The sequence below is a fragment of the Haematobia irritans genome, chromosome 1, assembly GCF_050003625.1.
Source record: "Haematobia irritans isolate KBUSLIRL chromosome 1, ASM5000362v1, whole genome shotgun sequence".
Taxonomy (NCBI): Eukaryota; Metazoa; Arthropoda; class Insecta; order Diptera; family Muscidae; genus Haematobia; species Haematobia irritans.
The window spans coordinates 100177750-100197739 of record NC_134397.1 but is presented as its reverse complement, the minus strand read 5'-3'; the positions used below and the strand labels follow the sequence as shown (position 1 = coordinate 100197739).

At 30.8% G+C, this 19990-nt stretch overlaps 1 protein-coding gene and 1 long non-coding RNA gene across 2 annotated transcripts in view; both read right to left on the bottom strand.

Moving 5' to 3' along the window:
* LOC142229345 (uncharacterized) overlaps positions 1 to 19990 on the bottom strand; it is a 182981-nt gene that overhangs the window by 72222 nt on the left and 90769 nt on the right. Inside the window, exons 5-6 of the mRNA XM_075299900.1 lie at positions 18502 to 18626; positions 18101 to 18277 (exon numbers count right to left, since the gene is read on the bottom strand). Coding sequence (XP_075156015.1) covers positions 18101 to 18277; positions 18502 to 18626 — 302 coding nt within the window. The remainder of the gene's footprint in view (positions 1 to 18100; positions 18278 to 18501; positions 18627 to 19990) is intronic.
* Positions 10564 to 11204, bottom strand: LOC142221504 (uncharacterized). Its single transcript, XR_012718072.1, has 3 exons — positions 11112 to 11204; positions 10854 to 10970; positions 10564 to 10757 (listed from the first exon to the last, which is right to left on the bottom strand). It is a non-coding gene; the product is annotated as an uncharacterized LOC142221504 (long non-coding RNA).

The following is a 19990-nucleotide window of genomic DNA, read 5'->3' as shown; positions in this document are numbered from 1 at the left end:
TGAAGAGAACACTTGCTTGTCAAATACCAAGTACTTATCCGAAACAATATGTGTTCCGAAAAAAAGGAAATGTAAGTACTTGAGAAAAAGTACAACATGGATTCTCTTCACTTCACGTGGTACCACAAGTATGTGCGAAGCAAAACTTTCCATTATTACTAATCATAGATATGTATGTCACATATTTCATATATTTATGTATGTCACACACTTACCTTAACGTTTGCCGTTCTTTATATCAATCCGAAAACATATATTATGGAGAGTAACTGTTTTCTTGTATTTCTGAAACTGCACGTGGTACATGGTGTACTCTATGAAGTTTTGTTCTAGCAACATACTCAACGAGATCACTCTGAGTACACTTCAATAAGAGAGAAAGAGGAATATGTGTTTGTTGATAGTGAAGACATCAGAGTATCAACAACAAGTTACTCGTGGCTTTTGGTGTTCATTAAAATGTGTACCAATTGTTTTGCGACTCTCTCAAATAGATGTACTCATTTAGCAAGTACACGTGTACTCTGCATTTACAAATGGAATTGTGCAGACCTCTAATATATAATTAATATTGGAGAGAGAGAGTAGCAACAGCAAAAGATTAACATTAGAAATGTTGTACATTAACAATGTACCCAGAAATGTTGTACATTAACAATGTACAAGTACTCAGCATCAGAGAAAGCAAGAGGGAAATCAGTGTAATAAAAGTAATAGACGAACGTAGTGATACTACTCTAGTTTTAAGCTTTATGTGTTGTTGTTGTTTTACACTTGAATGTTTTGTATACGTAAGTGTATAATGTAATTCCTTTCGTTTTTCCTGTCCTCCTGATACTTGTTAATATACAATTGTTAAAATCTTTAATTATTTATAAATTTTGTAAACTAAAACCAATAGTAGTTGTTAGTATCATAAACCACTAAAATTATTTGCAATTTGTAAAACAATTTTTGGAGAAAGAATTTTACATGTCATGATTAAAAATTATCAAATCACTTTTATTGTAGATCGACTCCTGATGAAGCAATTTAATGTAATTGCGAAATATTGAAAAATAAAGAAACCAATACATACAAAAAACGATCTCAAGCTTGATTAATTATTTTCTATCGTATAATTAATACACTTAAAAAAAATTAAGTCACGGATTATGCAACCTCAGTTTTAGGACATTCAATTTATACAACTTAGGAAAAATTTCTGTAAAATAAAGAGAATTTAATTAAAAGAAGATTCATAATCATTGCATTATATCCTTTTAAATTTATATTTAGCACAGGAATCTTTGAAATTTGCATCCTTCCATTGAAGTCTTTGAATTCAGCTGATTCTTTTAGTCATTCATTAGTCGATTATAAACCGTTTTAAATACGAAAAAAAAAAATCATTCTTAGACGTGTGTAATCGTGGTTATAATAAATGTATGTAGTTTGTATAACATATTCTGAGTAAATTGTTGTCAATTTTGGTATAAAAATAATTTAGGTGATCCTTGTGCAACGGTCTGCCACCATAACCTAAACTCACGATTTCCCATTGCATTCAGTTTATAATTCCACCACTGTCTTTGTAGTTTGTTAAAAATATGTCTGTTACGCAATTTGGCATTTTCACTGTTGGGTTCATGCAATTCAAATACCCAATTATACTATGTTCAATCATGTCGCAGTATATAATCGAGATATTTATACGCGCATACTCCTAACGATCTACAGAGAACACACAATAAATCTATAAATTAAATTAATAGAAATGTTTTATGGATCGCCATTGTACAAATGTTCTGCTACAAAACACATAAACAAAAATGGGCTATAAAATCTGAAATATAGGGACGTGTGCTTAAATATATAGGTCAAGGCCATATTGTCGATGAGTGAATTGCAACAATCGGAAAATGGATATGTATTGCCGCCCATGGGTAATAATATCCCAGTGATAATAATAGACCGACATGACAAAGAGCGAAGCAAGTAAAACAAACACATGTTTCTTTTCGAACATTATTAGTTGTTCATTATTTTTAATTCCACATAAAACTACAATATGATAAAATTCTTACATTTCTAAAATTAGCACAAAAACAAATAAATAAATTTTGAGTGTGAGAAAATTTCGTTAAAGTAGACTGTTAAATGCAATTAACCAATTGCCGCTATTGTATTTGACGAAAACTGATTATCACTGGTTAAAGATATATTGTCGGTAGAACACTTGGATGCATAGACAGGAGAATGGTGCCCACAAAGCATTGTAGAATATGGATCATAGAAATCTGCATCCGTTTTCGTTATTTTGTTTCGGTTTTTACACATAGAATTAATTTTTCTCAAACTGACTTATTCCTCTATATCAGCACAAGTTGCTGCAAATTTGTAAATCACAAAAGAAAAGAAATACAAAAAATTGTTAGCAAATATTGAATTGGATTAAATTAGACCTATATGGTGATGGATTTTTTTGCGTTTGGTTAATCAAGACTAGGACAGTTAAATAATAGCAAATGTAGTAGTCATATTTGAATTATAATTAAATTTTCTTCACGGGGGACTCGTATTATACAAGGCGGCCAGTTAGAGTAGGTATAGTTTGCCAATTTACAGGTAAGCGGCGGAAACAGGATAGTTTCATATCCTGTTTCCATATCATATTTTTTAAATTTTTATGCTACGATTACTCATATTTTTCATATTATACATTTTTACAACTTTGAAATATTTAGATTTCAGATTACCAAGTTTGTCGCCACACAGAAAAAAAGGGAACTATTTTATGCAGCGTTATCGTTGTGCCGCTTTAGTGGCAAATTTTTGGCCTGTGTCACTTCTGTGCCACTAAATGTGATACTTTTTACAATTATGTGCCACTTTTCCAATAATGTATGCCATTTTTTCAAACGTTTAAATTTTATGGGAAGTTAACACCAGCAACAGATATGTTATTCAGAAAATTTAATATTATGCATTAACGATAGGGCTGCCATTCGGGATAGATTTTTATAAATCCCGGGATCACGAAATCTTCGGGATTCTTTAAATATTTTAAGTAATAACAATCTACAGCCAACAAATTGTTGTACATTTAACTAATTTATTTTAATTAAATTTTGTTAACAAAAGAACATAAGAGTAAATAAAAAAGCAATTTCAAATTGCTATCTTATTAAACTTCTTAAAATTATCAAGGTATCCAACTTTTTATCAGATAAACACGACCTTGTCATATTGTCGAGGGATTTTTTATCATTTCTTTTTATTTTATGTGGCACAAATTCCATCTCACATGAACTAATTGTTCAAAGAAGGACCTTCTCGTTTACTTCGGTTTTTGAATGAAATTGTGATTTTTATACCATAAATGGAACTCAAATTTTTTAACACAATATTTTTAAGTGCAAGCATATAATGTTCATAAACTATCATAACATCTTTGGGACATATATGTTAATATGTTAGAACATATTATGTTTGAGACATAAAATGTTTGTAAATATAATATGCTTAGATGCAAACATATATTAAATTGGAAATAGTCTATAAACATATATGTGTTTAGAAAGAGAGACCTAGAGAGTATGCTGCAAGTAAAATAAGGGAAGTAACCAATTTGCACCTTAAAAATATATATTCACAAAGAAAATTTCATTAAAATTTTTTACTACAAGTGTATGTCATAAGGTGAAACATAATAAGTTTGATCAATACAAACAATATTTTGTTTACACCAATTCTAAAAATATATACTTGAAGCAAAATATGTTTGGGGTATATGTTACAGAAGCGATTTTTTGAGGGTGTAGGTTTCGACAAGACTTTACAAGAATATGTTTGTTTTCATTTATAATTTTGATTATTTCAAAAGTAATGGAGAAAATAAAGTGATTTTCAACTCGATAACGGAACATAGTACCCATCTTAACAAATTTTCTTGAATTTGTCGAAAAATATTTACTTATTTTTGTGATATTGGCGTTTATTGTACTGTTTAGTTAAAATTTTCTAAAAATAATCTAAAATTTCTAAATTAACCAAAATTTTTTCTTTCTGATTGGTTCACTGTTTTTTTTTTTCAGTGTAAGCTTAAAGATATTAGTAAAAGGTCCGATAATTTTATAAACACTTAAAAAATAATTTTAATGAACATTTGTTTTTTTAACAACTTTATCTTTACCTCACAGCAGTATTTATTAGTAAAGTTTTTATTTTTTGTATAAGTTAAAAAAGGATGTGCAACTTTTTAAAAATAATTGTGCCACTTTTGGAAAATTCCCAACGGCAACGCTGGTTTTATGGGAAGAATCAACTACCACGTGGGAACTAAATGATATACATTTTTTTGTTTTGGATTTTCGAAATGCGTTATTGAAATAATGACAATTTTTGAACTATTATGAAATTATTCCTTCTCATAAAAGCTAAAATGAGCTATAAGAGAAAACAAATCATTTGCACTAAATCATTGCCATCTTAACCATGTCGTGTAGTATGAAAATTTTTCGTGTAGTATGAAAATTTAATTAGCATTGGACTTATTTGTACGGTCATTGAAAATTATATCCTCGTTCAGTTCTTCAAAATAAAAAAGCACTAAAAATTAACTAAAACAGAATAAAACTTTTGCAATAATTATAATTTTCTTAATTATATAAAGGGTGATTCTTTTGAGGTTAGGATTTTCATGCATTAGTATTTGACAGATCACGTGGGATTTCAGACATGGTGTCAAAGAGAAAGATGCTCAGTATGCTTTGACATTTCATCATGAATAGCCGAACGATCTGCCACAACGTCGAATTTTCAGTGAATGGGCCCTAGAAAAGTTGGCAGAAAATCCGCTTTTTTATCGACAAATTTTGTTCAGCGATGAGGCTCATTTCTGGTTGAATGGCTACGTAAATAAGCAAAATTGCCGCATTTGGAGTGAAGAGCAACCAGAAGCCGTTCAAGAACTGCCCATGCATCCCGAAAAATGCACTGTTTGGTGTGGTTTGTACGCTGGTGGAATCATTGGACCGTATTTTTTCAAAGATGCTGTTGGACGCAACGTTACGGTGAATGGCGATCGCTATCGTTCGATGCTAACAAACTTTTTGTTGCCAAAAATGGAAGAACTGAACTTGGTTGACATGTGGTTTCACCAGGTTGGCGCTACATGCCACACAGCTCGCGATTCTATGGCCATTTTGAGGGAAAACTTCGGAGAACAATTCATCTCAAGAAATGGACCGGTAAGTTGGCCACCAAGATCATGCGATTTGACGCCTTTAGACTATTTTTTGTGGGGCTACGTCAAGTCTAAAGTCTACAGAAATAAGCCAGCAACTATTCCAGCTTTGGAAGACAACATTTCCGAAGAAATTCGGGCTATTCCGGCCGAAATGCTCGAAAAAGTTGCCCAAAATTGGACTTTCCGAATGGACCACCTAAGACGCAGCCGCGGTCAACATTTAAATGAAATTATCTTCAAAAAGTAAATGTCATGGACCAATCTAACGTTTCAAATAAAGAACCGATGAGATTTTGCAAATTTTATGCGTTTTTTTTTTTTTTAAAGTTATCAAGCTCTTAACAAATCACCCTTTAGTTGTTATCAATTTGCATTGCATTCTAGCAAAACTGTAGTTGAAGTTTTCGGTTACCGCACACCAATTTTGCAAGATTACTACACCTCACAATTATCAATTAAAAATTGGTATAGCTAGCAACATTTTCGTAAGGGGTAAAAGCTACAACGTGTGCTCATTGTGAATATACCTCAAAAATAAAAATAAATCTTGTCGATGGGAAGGAACCAGAATATTTAATTCAATGATATATAATCATAGTTTCAAGAAATACTGCATTGTATTTGGTAGGGGGATGACCCCTTGTATTGTATTTGGTAGGGTGATGACCCCTTTAAACCCCATAAAACCCCTGTAGCTACGTCTATGCCATTAAGCAAATATTGAGTCAAAGTTCTACTCAAATGAAAAAATTGTAATCACCTGTAAAAAATTGTAATCACCTTCGTAAATATGCCACGTGCAAGTATATAATGTTTTTAAATTAGTATAAGAGGTGGCACATATATCTTAATATGTTAGAGCCCATTATGTGAGGAACATAAATTTTTCATATAAATTATATGCTTGGATGTAAACGTTTATTAATGTACATAGAAATTTCCTATAAACATATATATGTTTAGAAACTTGGGAAAATATATATGCTTGAAGCAGAATATGTTTGGCAGTATGTGTTACAGAGGCGATTATTTTTGAGAGTTTCGTTTGGCTCAACTCGTTACTTTAACAGAAATTTTAAAAAATACCCAAAAGGTAATTTTTATACCATAAAAATTACCACCATAGAATGGTGACGGGGGTATAATAAGTTTGTCATTCCGTTTGTAACACATCGAAATATCGCTTTCCGACTATATAAATATATATATATATATATATATATATATATATATATATATATATATATATATATATATATATATATATATATATATATATATATATATATATATATATATATATATATATATATATATATATATATATATATATTTTTTTTTTTTTGATCAGGGAGAAATGCTAAGACGATATAACCATGTTCGTCTGTCTGGCTGTCTGTCTGTTGTAATCACGCTACAGTCTTCAATAATAAAGCAATCGTGCTGAAATTTCGCACAAACTCGTCTTTTGTCCGCAGGCAGGGCAAGTTCGAAGATGGGCTATATCGGTCCAAGTTTTGATATAGTCCCCATATAAACCGACCTCCCGATTTGGGGTCTTGGGCTTATAAAAACCTTAGTTTCTATCCAATTTGCCTGAAATTGGAAATCTAGAGGTATTTTATGACCACAAAGAGGTGTGCCAAAAATGGTGAGTATCGGTCCATGTTTTGGTATAGCCCCCAATAGACCAATCTCCCGATTATATTTCTAGGGCTTCTAGATTCGATAGTTTCTATCCAATTCGCCTGAAATTAGAAATCTAGAGGTATTTTAGCACCATAAAGAGGTGTGCCATGACTATCGGTTGATGTTTAGGTATAGCCCCCATATAGACCGATTTCCCGATTTTACTTCTTGGGCTTCTAGAATCCGTAGTTTATTATCCAACTTGGTTGAAATTTGAAATCTATAGGTATTTTAGGACCATAAAGAGGTGTGCTAAAAATGGTGAGCATTGGTTCAGGTTTTGGTATATCCCCCATATAGACCGATTCCCCGATTTGGGGTCTTGGGCTTATAGAATCCGTAGTTTTTATCCAATTTGCTGAAATTGGAAATCTAGAGGTATTTTAGAACAATAAAGAGGTGTGCCGAAAATTGTGAGTATCGGTCCATGTTTTGGTATAGCCCCCATATAGACCGATCTCCAGTTTTAACTTCTTGGGCGTCTAAAATCTGTAGTTTTTATCCTATTTGCCTGAAATTAGAAATCTAGAGGTATTTTAAACCCCTAAAGAGGTGTGCTGAAAATGATGAGTATCGGACCATGTTTTTATATAGCCCCCATATAGACCGATCTCCAGATTTTATTCTTGGGCTTATAGAAACCGTAGTTTTTATCCAACTTGCCTCAAATTGGAAATCTAGAGGTATTTTAGGACCATAAAAAGGTATGCCGAAAATGGTGAGTATAGGTCCATGTTTTGATATAGCCATCAGATAGACCGATCTCCCGATATTACTTTTTGGGCTTCTAGAAACCGTAATTGTTGTCCACTTTGCCTGAAATCGAAAATCTGGAGGTTTTTAGGAATACAAATAGGTGTGCAAGAAATGATTTTATCTCCCGATTTTACTTCTTGGGCTTTTAGAAACCATAGTTTTTATCAAATTTGCATGAAATTTTAAATCTAGAAGTATTTTAGGAACATAAAGAGGTGTGCCGAAAATTGTGAATATCGGTCCATGTGCACTGATAATGAAAATTGCTTGAAACTGAATTATAGTTTCCAGATTTTACTTCTGGTAATCATTTAAATAATGGGGGTAAAAATCTACAGATGTTAGATTTTAAATCAATCATTTTTTGCACACTTGCACACGATGTTTATGATTCCTCTAAAACTCAAACAAATATGGTTCTTATAAATCCAGAATCTGATCTAGTCTTCATAGGTAAAATCTTTGAATTTATCTTCGGGAAGTGTACTGGTTGAACTGATCTGCTTGTCACCAAATCCTGAAATTTTCACAGGAAACTATAATATTTGATTCATGGTGGTGGGTATTTAAGATTCGGCCCAGCTTTATACACTTGTTAATAATACTTTCTTCTTTTCAAAGTTTAAAAACAGTTTAGAAAAGAGGATTCTTCCATCTTCCAGTTTTATTCAAGTGTGAATGTGCAGTTTTAGATACACAGGCCTCATTAGAACCAGATATCCACCACTTTCATTTTTACGATGAGAGCAAATGTTGAAATTTTAAGGGGTTTTGAATAAGCTCGACATCTGGCCCCTTCTATGAAAAAATAGTTTTGGTGCCAATGGCATTATATTCGCACACTGTTAGAAAAATATGTTTTTCATATTTTCCGATGTAAACAAAAATGTGTTTCGGGCACAATTTTTAAACACAATATATTTAAGTGCAAACATGTAATGTTCCTAAACTAACACTAAATGTTTGGGACACATATGTTAATATGTTAGAATATATTATGTTTGGGGCATGAATGTTTCATAAAAATAATATGTGTGAATGTAAACATATATAAATTTAAAAATTTCGAGTAAACATATATATGTTGTGATATTTTAGTCAGAGAGCAACAGAGAGAGAGAGAGAGAGAGGGAGTATAGAGAAAGAAATAGAGATGGAAACCGGGAGGGTTGACGAAAGATATCAACATAACTCAGCGAGAGAATGAACAGAGAGCAATTTCTGTGAAACCGCCTTGATATGCTTAAGTCTAAATATTATTTATTAGAATGAGTATTCGAATATTAGAATGAGTATTCGGAGTAAAGAGAATAGATATTCGGAACCAAGAGAATAGACATTTGAAAAAAAAAAAACAGCATGTGTTTTCGCCTTGAGAGCAGCATTTTATGTATGTGTGGACATGTGTTTTGTTTATCATTTTGACATTATGGGCACAACTTTTTTCTTGGTTCGTAAAAACAAATCGGAACGTAGGACGAGTAAGTCAAAATATTCAAACAAAGAAAATTAATAAAACGGTGGAAAATATACAAAAAATACAAAAGGGTCTTCATAAAAAATAACGACAGTAAAATGAAAAAAGGAGGAAATAGTGAAAAATTAAAAAGTAAAATGTGTAGTTCCTCTTTATTAATAAGTAGTCCCAGAGGAGTTGACGGACACCTTCAAATATAAAAGCGGGCATTAATTTCGAGTTTAGCAGCTAAAACAATTGAAAAAGTTTATTTTCTTTAAAATGAATTATTAAAGAAAAGTAAAAGGCAAAACAGGGTCATTTTAGAGCGATAATGACAACATAATACCGGCCTTAAAGATAAAAATGAAATTAAGTACAAAACACGATAAGTTTTAAATTCATTTAAAATGGTGTTAAATGATAGTAAAATAATGTTCACGCCTAAATAAATAAAATAAAAATAATAAAATAAAATAATAAAATGTGTATATTATAAAATTATTTATGTATGTTTATACTCGACTCCACGTTCTTCTTTTGTTAGAGTTTTTGAATACCTTCCAAAATTTCAAACTTTTACAACAAAAACTGTTTTTTGTTACAAAATTGCTATAAAAAAATAATATTTTATCCAAAAGCTCAGTCCATATCGTTTATATCAAGTACTGTTTCTGACTGTAAATCTTTAATAACCCACATTTCGAAGTTTCATTATAAAAATGTAATATAGTATAAATATAAATGTGTAAATCAAAAAATTTGGTGTTCGGTCGGAGCAGGGATTGAACCCACGACCCTTTGCATGCACTGCAGACATGCTAACCACTGCTCCACGTGGCCAACAAATGTATGTTTCTGTTAAATGATGTTATGTTTACATGGGCTCAGGGCGCTGCAAACTATGCTATATAAATGTAACTTATAACGATAATTGTCTACTGGTGACTATAACAGCTACGTACACTGAAAGGAAAAAGTACGTCATGAGGATGAATCTTTACATCACGGTGACGAATTTTTCGTCAAAAATGAGCTAACGTAACATTTCATCCCATTGACGATTTTATCGTCATAGCGATGAATTGAATTCATCCCTGTGATGAACTTATTTACATCCCATATACAACTATGTTACGTCCAGATGATGAATGTATTTCATCTTTGTGATGATATTTTTCGTATCTGCGATTATTCTCTTTCATCCATGCGATGATGCAATTCTTCAAAAGTACGATTTTCGTTCGTCATCGCTACAACGCCATCGTCATAGCGATGAACTCTTTCCCTAAATTTGACGTAATCCATTCATCAATATTATGTAATAGATTCATCAATTTGATGTAATCGATTCATCAATACGATGTAAACATCAAATTGATAAATTGATTATTAGAAATATTTTCTACGACACTTTTAATAAAGAACCATATTGTTTTTTATTTTATTTTAATTAAATTTAAATTTTATTTATTTGAAATATGTACAACTAACGAAGTAAAAACGTATACAAAATTTTTCATACACATCTACCAAAGCTGTTGATTTTGATAAATTGACCATCTTGACACACAAACATTAATTAGTGTTTAGATTACCAAGGATGAAAAGTTTTATGGGTTCATCCTGTGGAGTAAACAAATTATAAAGAAGAATTTAAAAATGGAAATTTTAAATTATTGTAAAATATATTCGATATTTTTAGAACAAAATTTAACTCACCATTTTTGTGCCCAACTGTTCCTTTTCGTTTTAAATTGTTTGTCCAATTCATCTTTATTCTTTAATTTCTTTATCCGTATTCGATTTTCACAGAACGAAGAATGTTGCGGCATTTATCTGTAAATTTATAAATACTTCCATAAACATATAACATATAAATGTTTAAAAAAATAAATTGACCAAAAAATAAAAAAATCGTAATTTTGGTTAAATTTTTTTCCATATATAACACTTCATATTTTTTTTATTTTTACTCACATTTTTGTTTTTCTTTTCACTTTCACATCTTTAAGCATTAGCGCTTTATTTTCATTACGCGCGACCATCTTTACACTTTGGACTAAACTCAACAACTGAGAGGAACCATTTGAAATGTTCTTACCGCACAGAAAAAAAAACAATAATTCTACAACACAACTACGTATGGATGAATTAGTATTTGAATACATGTCAACGGAGTAGATGAAACTTTTCGTCTATTTGATTACTATTTTCGTCAATTTGACGACTTTTATTGTTCTCATATGTCTTGGAAGCCAAAACTAGATCATCAATGTGACGAACTATGAAAAGAACAAAAATTGACTTTGAAGATTGATTTCGTCACGTGGACTACCGAAATACTCCCATGGACGAAACTTTTCATCGCATAGACGAAAACGCATTGATGAAACTCAATCGTCAAGGTGACGAACGCTTTTTCTTTCGGTGTAGGCCAGTGGATAGTGTGTAGGCTTAAAAACTCCTCGGTTCGATTCTCCGTCCAGGCAAAAGGTAAAATTAAAAGAATTTATAAAATTGAATAATTTCTTCAACATTATTTGTATTACAGAACAAGTAAGTAAAGTAGAAAGTCGGGCGGGGCCGACTATATCATACCTTAAACCACCATTACAGAATTAGTAATCATAAGCATTTGTGGGGTAACATATAGGTCTGGGAGATAAACCGCAGTTGCATATTTAATAAAATTAAGGGGCACATGTCTACGGGTGCTTTGTGTCAATCTGACTATAGCTCATAGTCAATGTTGCCAGGGAAAATGTTCGGTTTACCCTACAAGAACAAAAAAAGTTCCTTACTTTCCCATACATTCCCAAACAATTTTCCCTACCATATTTTTCGTTAAATTTAAAAAATTTTACAAAACAAAAATGGTTCTAAGTACTTTATTATCTTAAAACATGAATATGCAACGTATATAACTTAGAATATAAATTTGTATTACCACCACGGTTGCCACAGTTGGTAGAATTCTACCCAAATTAGTAATCTTTTTTGTTAAATCTCTATAAAAATAAAATTTTGGAAAAAGTTTCTATAAACAAATTTTTGTGAGAAATTTTTCTATAGAAATAAAATTTTGACAATAAATTTTATAGAAATAAATTTTTGAGAAAAAATTCCACAGAAATAAAATTTTGAGAAAATTTTTTATAGAAATAATATTTTGAAAAAAATGTCTATAGAAATACAATTTTGACAAAATGTACTATAGAAATAAAATGAGCCACCAAAATGTAACAACTATTACAAAATGTGTTGAGTGAAAATGTCCTACATTGTGGCCCTACGTCCCTACAAGACGCTATATATTAGAAAACCCTACTTATAGGGAATTTCCCCTGCTTCTAGCAACACTGGCTGTGTTGATATTGCGTCTACGGGGTTAGTATGCCACTAATATTGAGCCCATTATTAAAAAAGAGAAAATCGTTAATTAGTGTGGGTAATAAATACAAATTTGTAAAAGTCGAGCAATATTCTTATGTAAGAGCTACCAGTACGTATAAGTACGATCGGCTAGTACATCAAAATTTGAAATTTGAGTAACATTGGTTAATAAATAAGAGTACTATGACCAAATTTGGGAAAATCGAGCGATGCATATATATGGAAGCTATATCTAAATCTGAACCAATAATATTTTGCTGGTTTGATTAATACCACAAAAGGTTACCTTGTGCAAGATTTGAGTAAGATCAGTTAAGAAATGAGGCCTGTATGGTCAAACATAAGGTTATTAGGGGCGAATTTTTCAAAATCGGGTGATACATATATGGGAGCTATATCTACTTCTAAACCGATTTCGACGATTTTTTGCACATATAGTTAGTGCTATAGAAGACTACATTTAGCCAAATTTGGGTAAGATCGGTTGATAAATAAGGGTTTTATGGCCAAATTTAGAAAAATCGGGCGGTAGATATATATGGGAGCTATAGCTAAATCTGAACCGATTTCGATGATTTTTTGCACATATAGTTAGTGCTACAGAAGATTATATTTAGCCAAATTTGAGTAAGATCGGTTGATAAATAAAGGTTTTGTGGCCAAATTTGGGAAAATCGGGCGATACATATATATGAGAGCTATATCTAAATCTGAACCGATTTGGATAAAATTTTGCAGGCTTGAAGGGCGATGGAAAAGATTACCTTTTGCCAAATTTGGTGACGATCCGTTTGAAAAAAAGCGCAACGTGACCCCATTTGTCGAATCGGGCGATACATATATATGGGAGCTATATCTAAATTTGATCCGATTTCTTCCAAATTCAATAGCGTTCGTCTTTGTGCCCAAAAAACTGCCTGTACCAAATTTCATCAAAATCGGTTAATAATTGCGACCGGAATCCTGTGAAGAACAAATACATGGACAGACGGACGGACACCAAGCGCTAGATCGACTCAGGAGGTGATTTGAGTCGATCGGTATATATTTTATGGGGTCTAAAATCAATATTTCTGGTAGGCACATTTTTTGGCCGATCAAACTTATTATACCCTGACCACTATGTGGTTTAGGGTATAAAAAGGTGCCAAGAACTAAAAAATTTCGTGGAAGTGAAAATTATGTGAGGGAATGAGCACAATCTTCTTGGGGGGAAATTCTTTGAAGTATATAATATTTTTGGGCCCAAAATGCTTCCAAACATATAATATGTTCACATAAAACAAACATATTAATGTTTCGGTAGTATCCAATAATATATGTGCTTCCTGCAAAATATGTTTGGAACATATGTTAGAGAAGCGATTTTTTTTAAATTCGAAACGCTCCAACCTACACCGACGCACTATTTTTCGCTATTACAATCGCTCTTACCAAGTGGTAAATGGAAACCTTTATAAGAAATCATCAGGTACTTTCTTAGAGGTGAAGCCAAATTTCTCGCTACTTTAGCTGGTAAAACCGACTTTAATTAATAATTTCCCAAAACTCAAAAAACTTTGCTTCCAATCCGCCAACTTGCTTAACGCCAGAAGAAGAAATAAAACGGTATTGAAGATATAGAGTACTCGTGTTTTAGAAACAGTACTTAAACAATTAGTCAGTAACGAGTACTCGTAATAGATACTCGTTACTTTCCAACACTAACCCGTAACATTGTTTTGTAAGAATTTTCATACGTATACGTAAGCATAACCATGAGCCTACAATTTGGTCAATTTTAAGTAAACAAATAGTTACTGTTGACAGGGAAAAATACTTAATATGTATAACAATAAAAAAATTAATTAACTGACATAGTTCGACGCATATAAATGTTCATGCTTGGGTAGATCCTCCAGTTAGCATATTTTCACAAAAGCCTATTTTTACAACACTACATGTGTGAAACCGTCTAGAAACCTGAAAGAATGTTTTGAATTCGGTAAATTCTAGGATTAAACCCACGACACTGCATAAAATTTGGTATGCTCTCCATTGCAACACTGATCTCACAAGATGTTTGCCAACAAGATTCAACATGAGATATATTGTTTTGACACCCTCGAAAACTTACACCGAATTATACACAAAGGTCATTTAGAGTAAGATTAATCTTTGCTCTCTTTTGATGGAAAACAAAAATCAATGCTGTATATGATACTGATATTTTAGGTTAAGCTAGGTACTATGTTCAGTATTCAAGCTGAAAACCGGCTTGTTTTCACGGTTACTTTTTTAAATTAATTAAACTATAAATATAAAATGGTTCACAATCAATTCCTTAGATCTTTTCCATTCATTATTTCACAAGGCTTTATAAAAATATAATCGTCTTCATATAGATTTTTGTATTTTTAATTTAGTGTTTTCGTGAAAAATACGAACATAGAACTCACCTTTACACCGAATTTTAAACAAAGGTCATTTAGAGTAAGATTGATCTTTGCTCTCTTTTGATGGAAAACAAAAATCAATGCTGTATATGAGTTTCTAAATAATACCGGTTCTGCCAAACGAAAAAGACAATATTCTCAAGAATCCAAAGACGTAGTTACATATGATGTTATGGTTTTACAGTTAGAAATAGCGTCTTGTATATTAATGTTTTTTTATACAGTCGAACATGTTTATAACGAACAACAAACACGGTTATTTCGAATTTATAGTTACATCGAAAAACATTTGTGGTTCTTTTAATACATTTTCATTAGTAATACCTTGCTAATTGCGAACGAAAAATATATTTCTTTTGTAAAACCAGATTAACTTTACTACTACTACTACAGTTACAATGAACTACGAATACAACGGCCAGTGGGGGTTCGGTATAACCGTGTTCGACTGTGCATCATTAAATACTTGTTTTATGAATGAGATATTTATGGAAATTTACCTTGGTAAACATGTTTGATACATTATTGATAAAAAAAAACATACTGTAATTCAATAATTTCGCTTAAAGCCTAGAAGTAAGATCACGTTTTCGAACGAAACATCGTTATTCAACATATATAAAATGAATAATAACTGTGAAAGTTTTGCTTTGAGTTTTTTCGTGAACATGTTGAAGCAAAATTTAATTTTTAACGATGCGAACATAAAAAACCGTGCATTTTGTGACATATTAAAGGTGTCCCATGCTGATATGAACTTAAAGGAGGGTACCAATGCAGAAATTCAAGTTCGATTAATTTTTCTTTAACTACCATTACATTTATACCGCTACATTTCTATTGTATTTAAAAACTAACAAATGGATTTTTTATGTGTAAGTTCATTTGTCGCAGTGAAGATCACATTTTCTAGTGGTTACTTCTTTTTTATTATTGACTTTAAACAAAGAAAACGGTTAAATTGATCACTTCCAAAAACATAGAATTATTTTTCACTGCGAAACACAAACTTAGTACGCAACATCAACATGCAAATATTTATAAACTGAATTGAAATGATTCAAAACATGGTTATTATTACTGAACAACAATTTAGGATAAATTTAATTAGAAAAAGCATCACAAACAAAGCTCAAATTAGTTGCCATTTCTGTGCGTTTCAGTTATATGCGATTTGGGAGGTATTTGGAGTATCATTGGCTTTGCTAATGGCTTCAATGTCAATTTGTCGAAATATGTAAGACACATTTCGTACCCCTTTAATGCGTCTGGTGTTTAATTCCGTTTGTGGTATCTGCATAGCTTAGAGATGGGTACAGATTTTGTTATGATCTTTTCTAGAAAGCACGATTTCTATCGGAATAAGTAATTTTCGTTCGGGTTGGTAAATTTTAATTACAAATAAACTTAATAAGCTTCACGTCCTTTATAGAAATATTTAGTGTTTTTTGTGAAAAGTTTACAAGAATTTTTCGGTAAAAAATTCGTAAAAATATTTGCACGAAAATCATGAAATGGCAAGAAAATTCCGTCAGAAGTAGGATGTTTCGTATACAATATTTTGTATTTCCGTTAAAATTTAAATTTAAAATTTCTTCATAAAATTTAGGAAAATCAATGGCAATGAGAAAGCTGATTTACATATTGCACTAAATTTGGGAAAAATGTCGCGTTTTGATATTAATTTAAAACATCTTATCGCGAAATAGTATAACTTTCGGTGCGATGTACAAATATATATATATATATATATATATATATATATATATATATATATATATATATATATATATATATATATATATATATATATATATATATATATATATATATATATATATATATATATATATATATATATATATATATATATATATATATATATATATATATATATATATATATATATATATATATATATATATATATATAACTATTTTTATGTTAGCCTGATATCAATGCAGGCTGGTTCAATGTCCAAATCAATTAAACTAGAAATTATTACAATATTTATTCGAGCTTATTGGACAGGAAGATTAAGTGAATTGACATCATTAAGTTACTGAAAAGAAAATGCCAGATACCCATCTCGCAAGCCTGATAATTGTAATAATTTCTATATATATATATATATATATATATATATATATATATATATATATATATATATATATATATATATATATATATATATATATATATATATATATATATATATATATATATATATATATATATATATATATATATATATATATATATATATATATATATATATATATGAAGTTCATTGGAATAAGAAAAAAATCATCATTCCAAAACAACAACCCCTTCGCTAAAATTTCGGATACGGAAATTAAGCCTTTAGAACCAAAGGTTAGGGTGGGTTGTGAGGCCAGACTCTCTAAATAAGACCAGGATATGTCTTGAGTTTGTATTTGATCATTTATTCGTCAATCCATTTTGTTTTTCAGTCAGATTCTAAACAATAGTGATGCTAGAATTTCAGGGTTTAGTTTTTTTTTCAGTATCTCTAGCATCGTTTGGTCTCTCTAGAATTATAGATTTTTTTTCAATAAAAAGAGAGTCTATATAATATTTATTGTAATGTGGGAAAATTGAGTATGAAATGGCAGGACACGAACCCACTGCACAGACTGATTAGCTAGTTTTTAAAGGCTCCCGAAGTCCTCACCAGTTCATGACTCTTAGAGATTAGAACATGATACTTTCCAAGGAAAATTATTTATAAACACTGTGTGTTCATTACAATACTCCGAGTAAATGCCAAAATTAAAAAAAAAAAAACAAGTAATGCAGAAATGAATATTTTTCTGATCACAGTTAAAGGAACATAGTTTACTGGCTACAAAAATTTTACCAAACTGAGTATCAGAAATTTTTTGCGAGAGCATTTTCAAATGACTTTCAGGAAAATTCTGCTCATTAATATTCAATTCTGTCAAATATTTACCAATTGTGAACGACCCTAAAAACTTGTCATTGGATTTTTCAACAATTGCGTTTTAGAAATAACAAAGCACAGTTTGGGAACTATCTTGGTTGGTTAATACTGGCATGAATATAGATATATAGATATTTGTAACAACATGCAAATTCGAACTAATGGTTACTTACTTGGCTCATTGCTCTCGACCTCTTGGTCATTCGATTTATCGCACCTTTTTGTGGGATGCTTTAGATACCATGATAAAAGGTTAATGTCTGTGCGAACCTTGTCGGTATCGTACATAGGTCTTCTAATATCATAAACCTTGTCACCACAGATCCTTATTGATGCAAGATGACTTTTACCTTTTTATGATTTACGTGTATAAAAAAAGAATGTATTGTTTGCACATGATTACGTTTTATGGTCAATGAGTCATGTATAAGCATTATATCTAATCAAACGTCCGATTGAGAAAACAATAAATAGTATTGCCATATTCGGATACAGACACTCTATATAAAATAATAGAGAGTCTATATAAAATAATAGAGACTTCCGAGAGCCTAACAATGTCATTTATACATACCGACATATCTACGAGCTGGTTCGGCATACTTCGTCATTCTGTGTACTTCCTTGGCAATATGGCGAACTGGATTTGTGACGCGTGAGACATAAGAGTCTAAAGCCAATTCCGATGCTGGTTCATACCTATTAATATAAAATTTATTTATTATAGAATTTAAGTCATAGTCTGCATATAGAGTTGTTTAATAATAAAAAATAAATCAAAAATCATATATTCCTTATCTGGGTGTGCTAGCACCTCTACTATAGGATGGATGCAACATCAGAAGATATGATAAATATAATAAATTGTAAAAAAATAATGAACGTATAAAAAATCCAAAGCGAATACTAAAATACGTAAATAATAACACTAGTTTACAAAATAATATTTTTTTCATGTCCATTTGATGAGAGGTGACTTATGTATTTTGAAATGCTGAATTCGAACATGAAAGTTAAAAATTTTTCATTAAACAAATCATATCTCGAGCTAGAAATGTCCGATTATATCGTAGGTGGTAGATGAATGATAATAAGTTAAGTGCTTCAAAATATATCGATGAAAATAGGACAAATTTTCGAAAAAATCGTGTTTTACAATAATGGGATATCTCACAAACCTTCATTTTCGAATTCAGCAGATCAAAATATGTACATAAGAAAAGTCACCTCTCATCAAGTATACATTTTCAGTGTGAACAAGTGTAATAGTATATTTTGAACAATTTACCAACCCAAGAAAAAATCTAGAGATCTTATTTCTTGTAATTGGATTTAAAATATGAGACATTATTTCTGAGCAGAAATGAAGGAATATCTAATACTAGATCTGACAATATCTGTTGCCATAATATCAAATATGAGATATTAGGTCGGTCTCATATTTGAGATCTAGTCATATAATTTTGCGTATAAATTAGATGTAATCAGATGTAACCATTTTCGGTTACGGTCATATTAAATTAGATTCCCAAACTTTTGCGATTAATGAAAATTTGACTTTTTGATGAATTTTCAGCATAAAAACATCTACATCCCGTTCTTTATCGATTATTTGGTTTGGAGTAGTCGATAAACCGATAAATCGATCCTGGTCACTATTAAAAGACGAACTAGGAAAGTTCGATTCAATTATCTAACAAAAAAAAACATACTTTAGTCAAAATTTCAAAAAGTCGACTTCTAGCTTTCGGGGTTTCCCTTTCCATGGGAGAATAAAAGAAATGTTCAAATTAAAATATCTTATTCGAATCAATACCAAAAACATTAGTGGAAAGACAAACTCTTTGGAACCGGGTAAGATCAAGTTACTAAAGTACATAAAAAACTATTAAAGTGTAGTGAATTTTCTTATATTGGGGAAAATTTAAATAATTGATTTATTGATTATGACAAAACGCCATAAGTATAAAAACTCAATTTTACAGGAGAGCGAAAATACACCTTTAAGGGGGCACAAAAACTACTGGATAGTTTATTTTTAGACTTTGTCAGAGACTTTGATT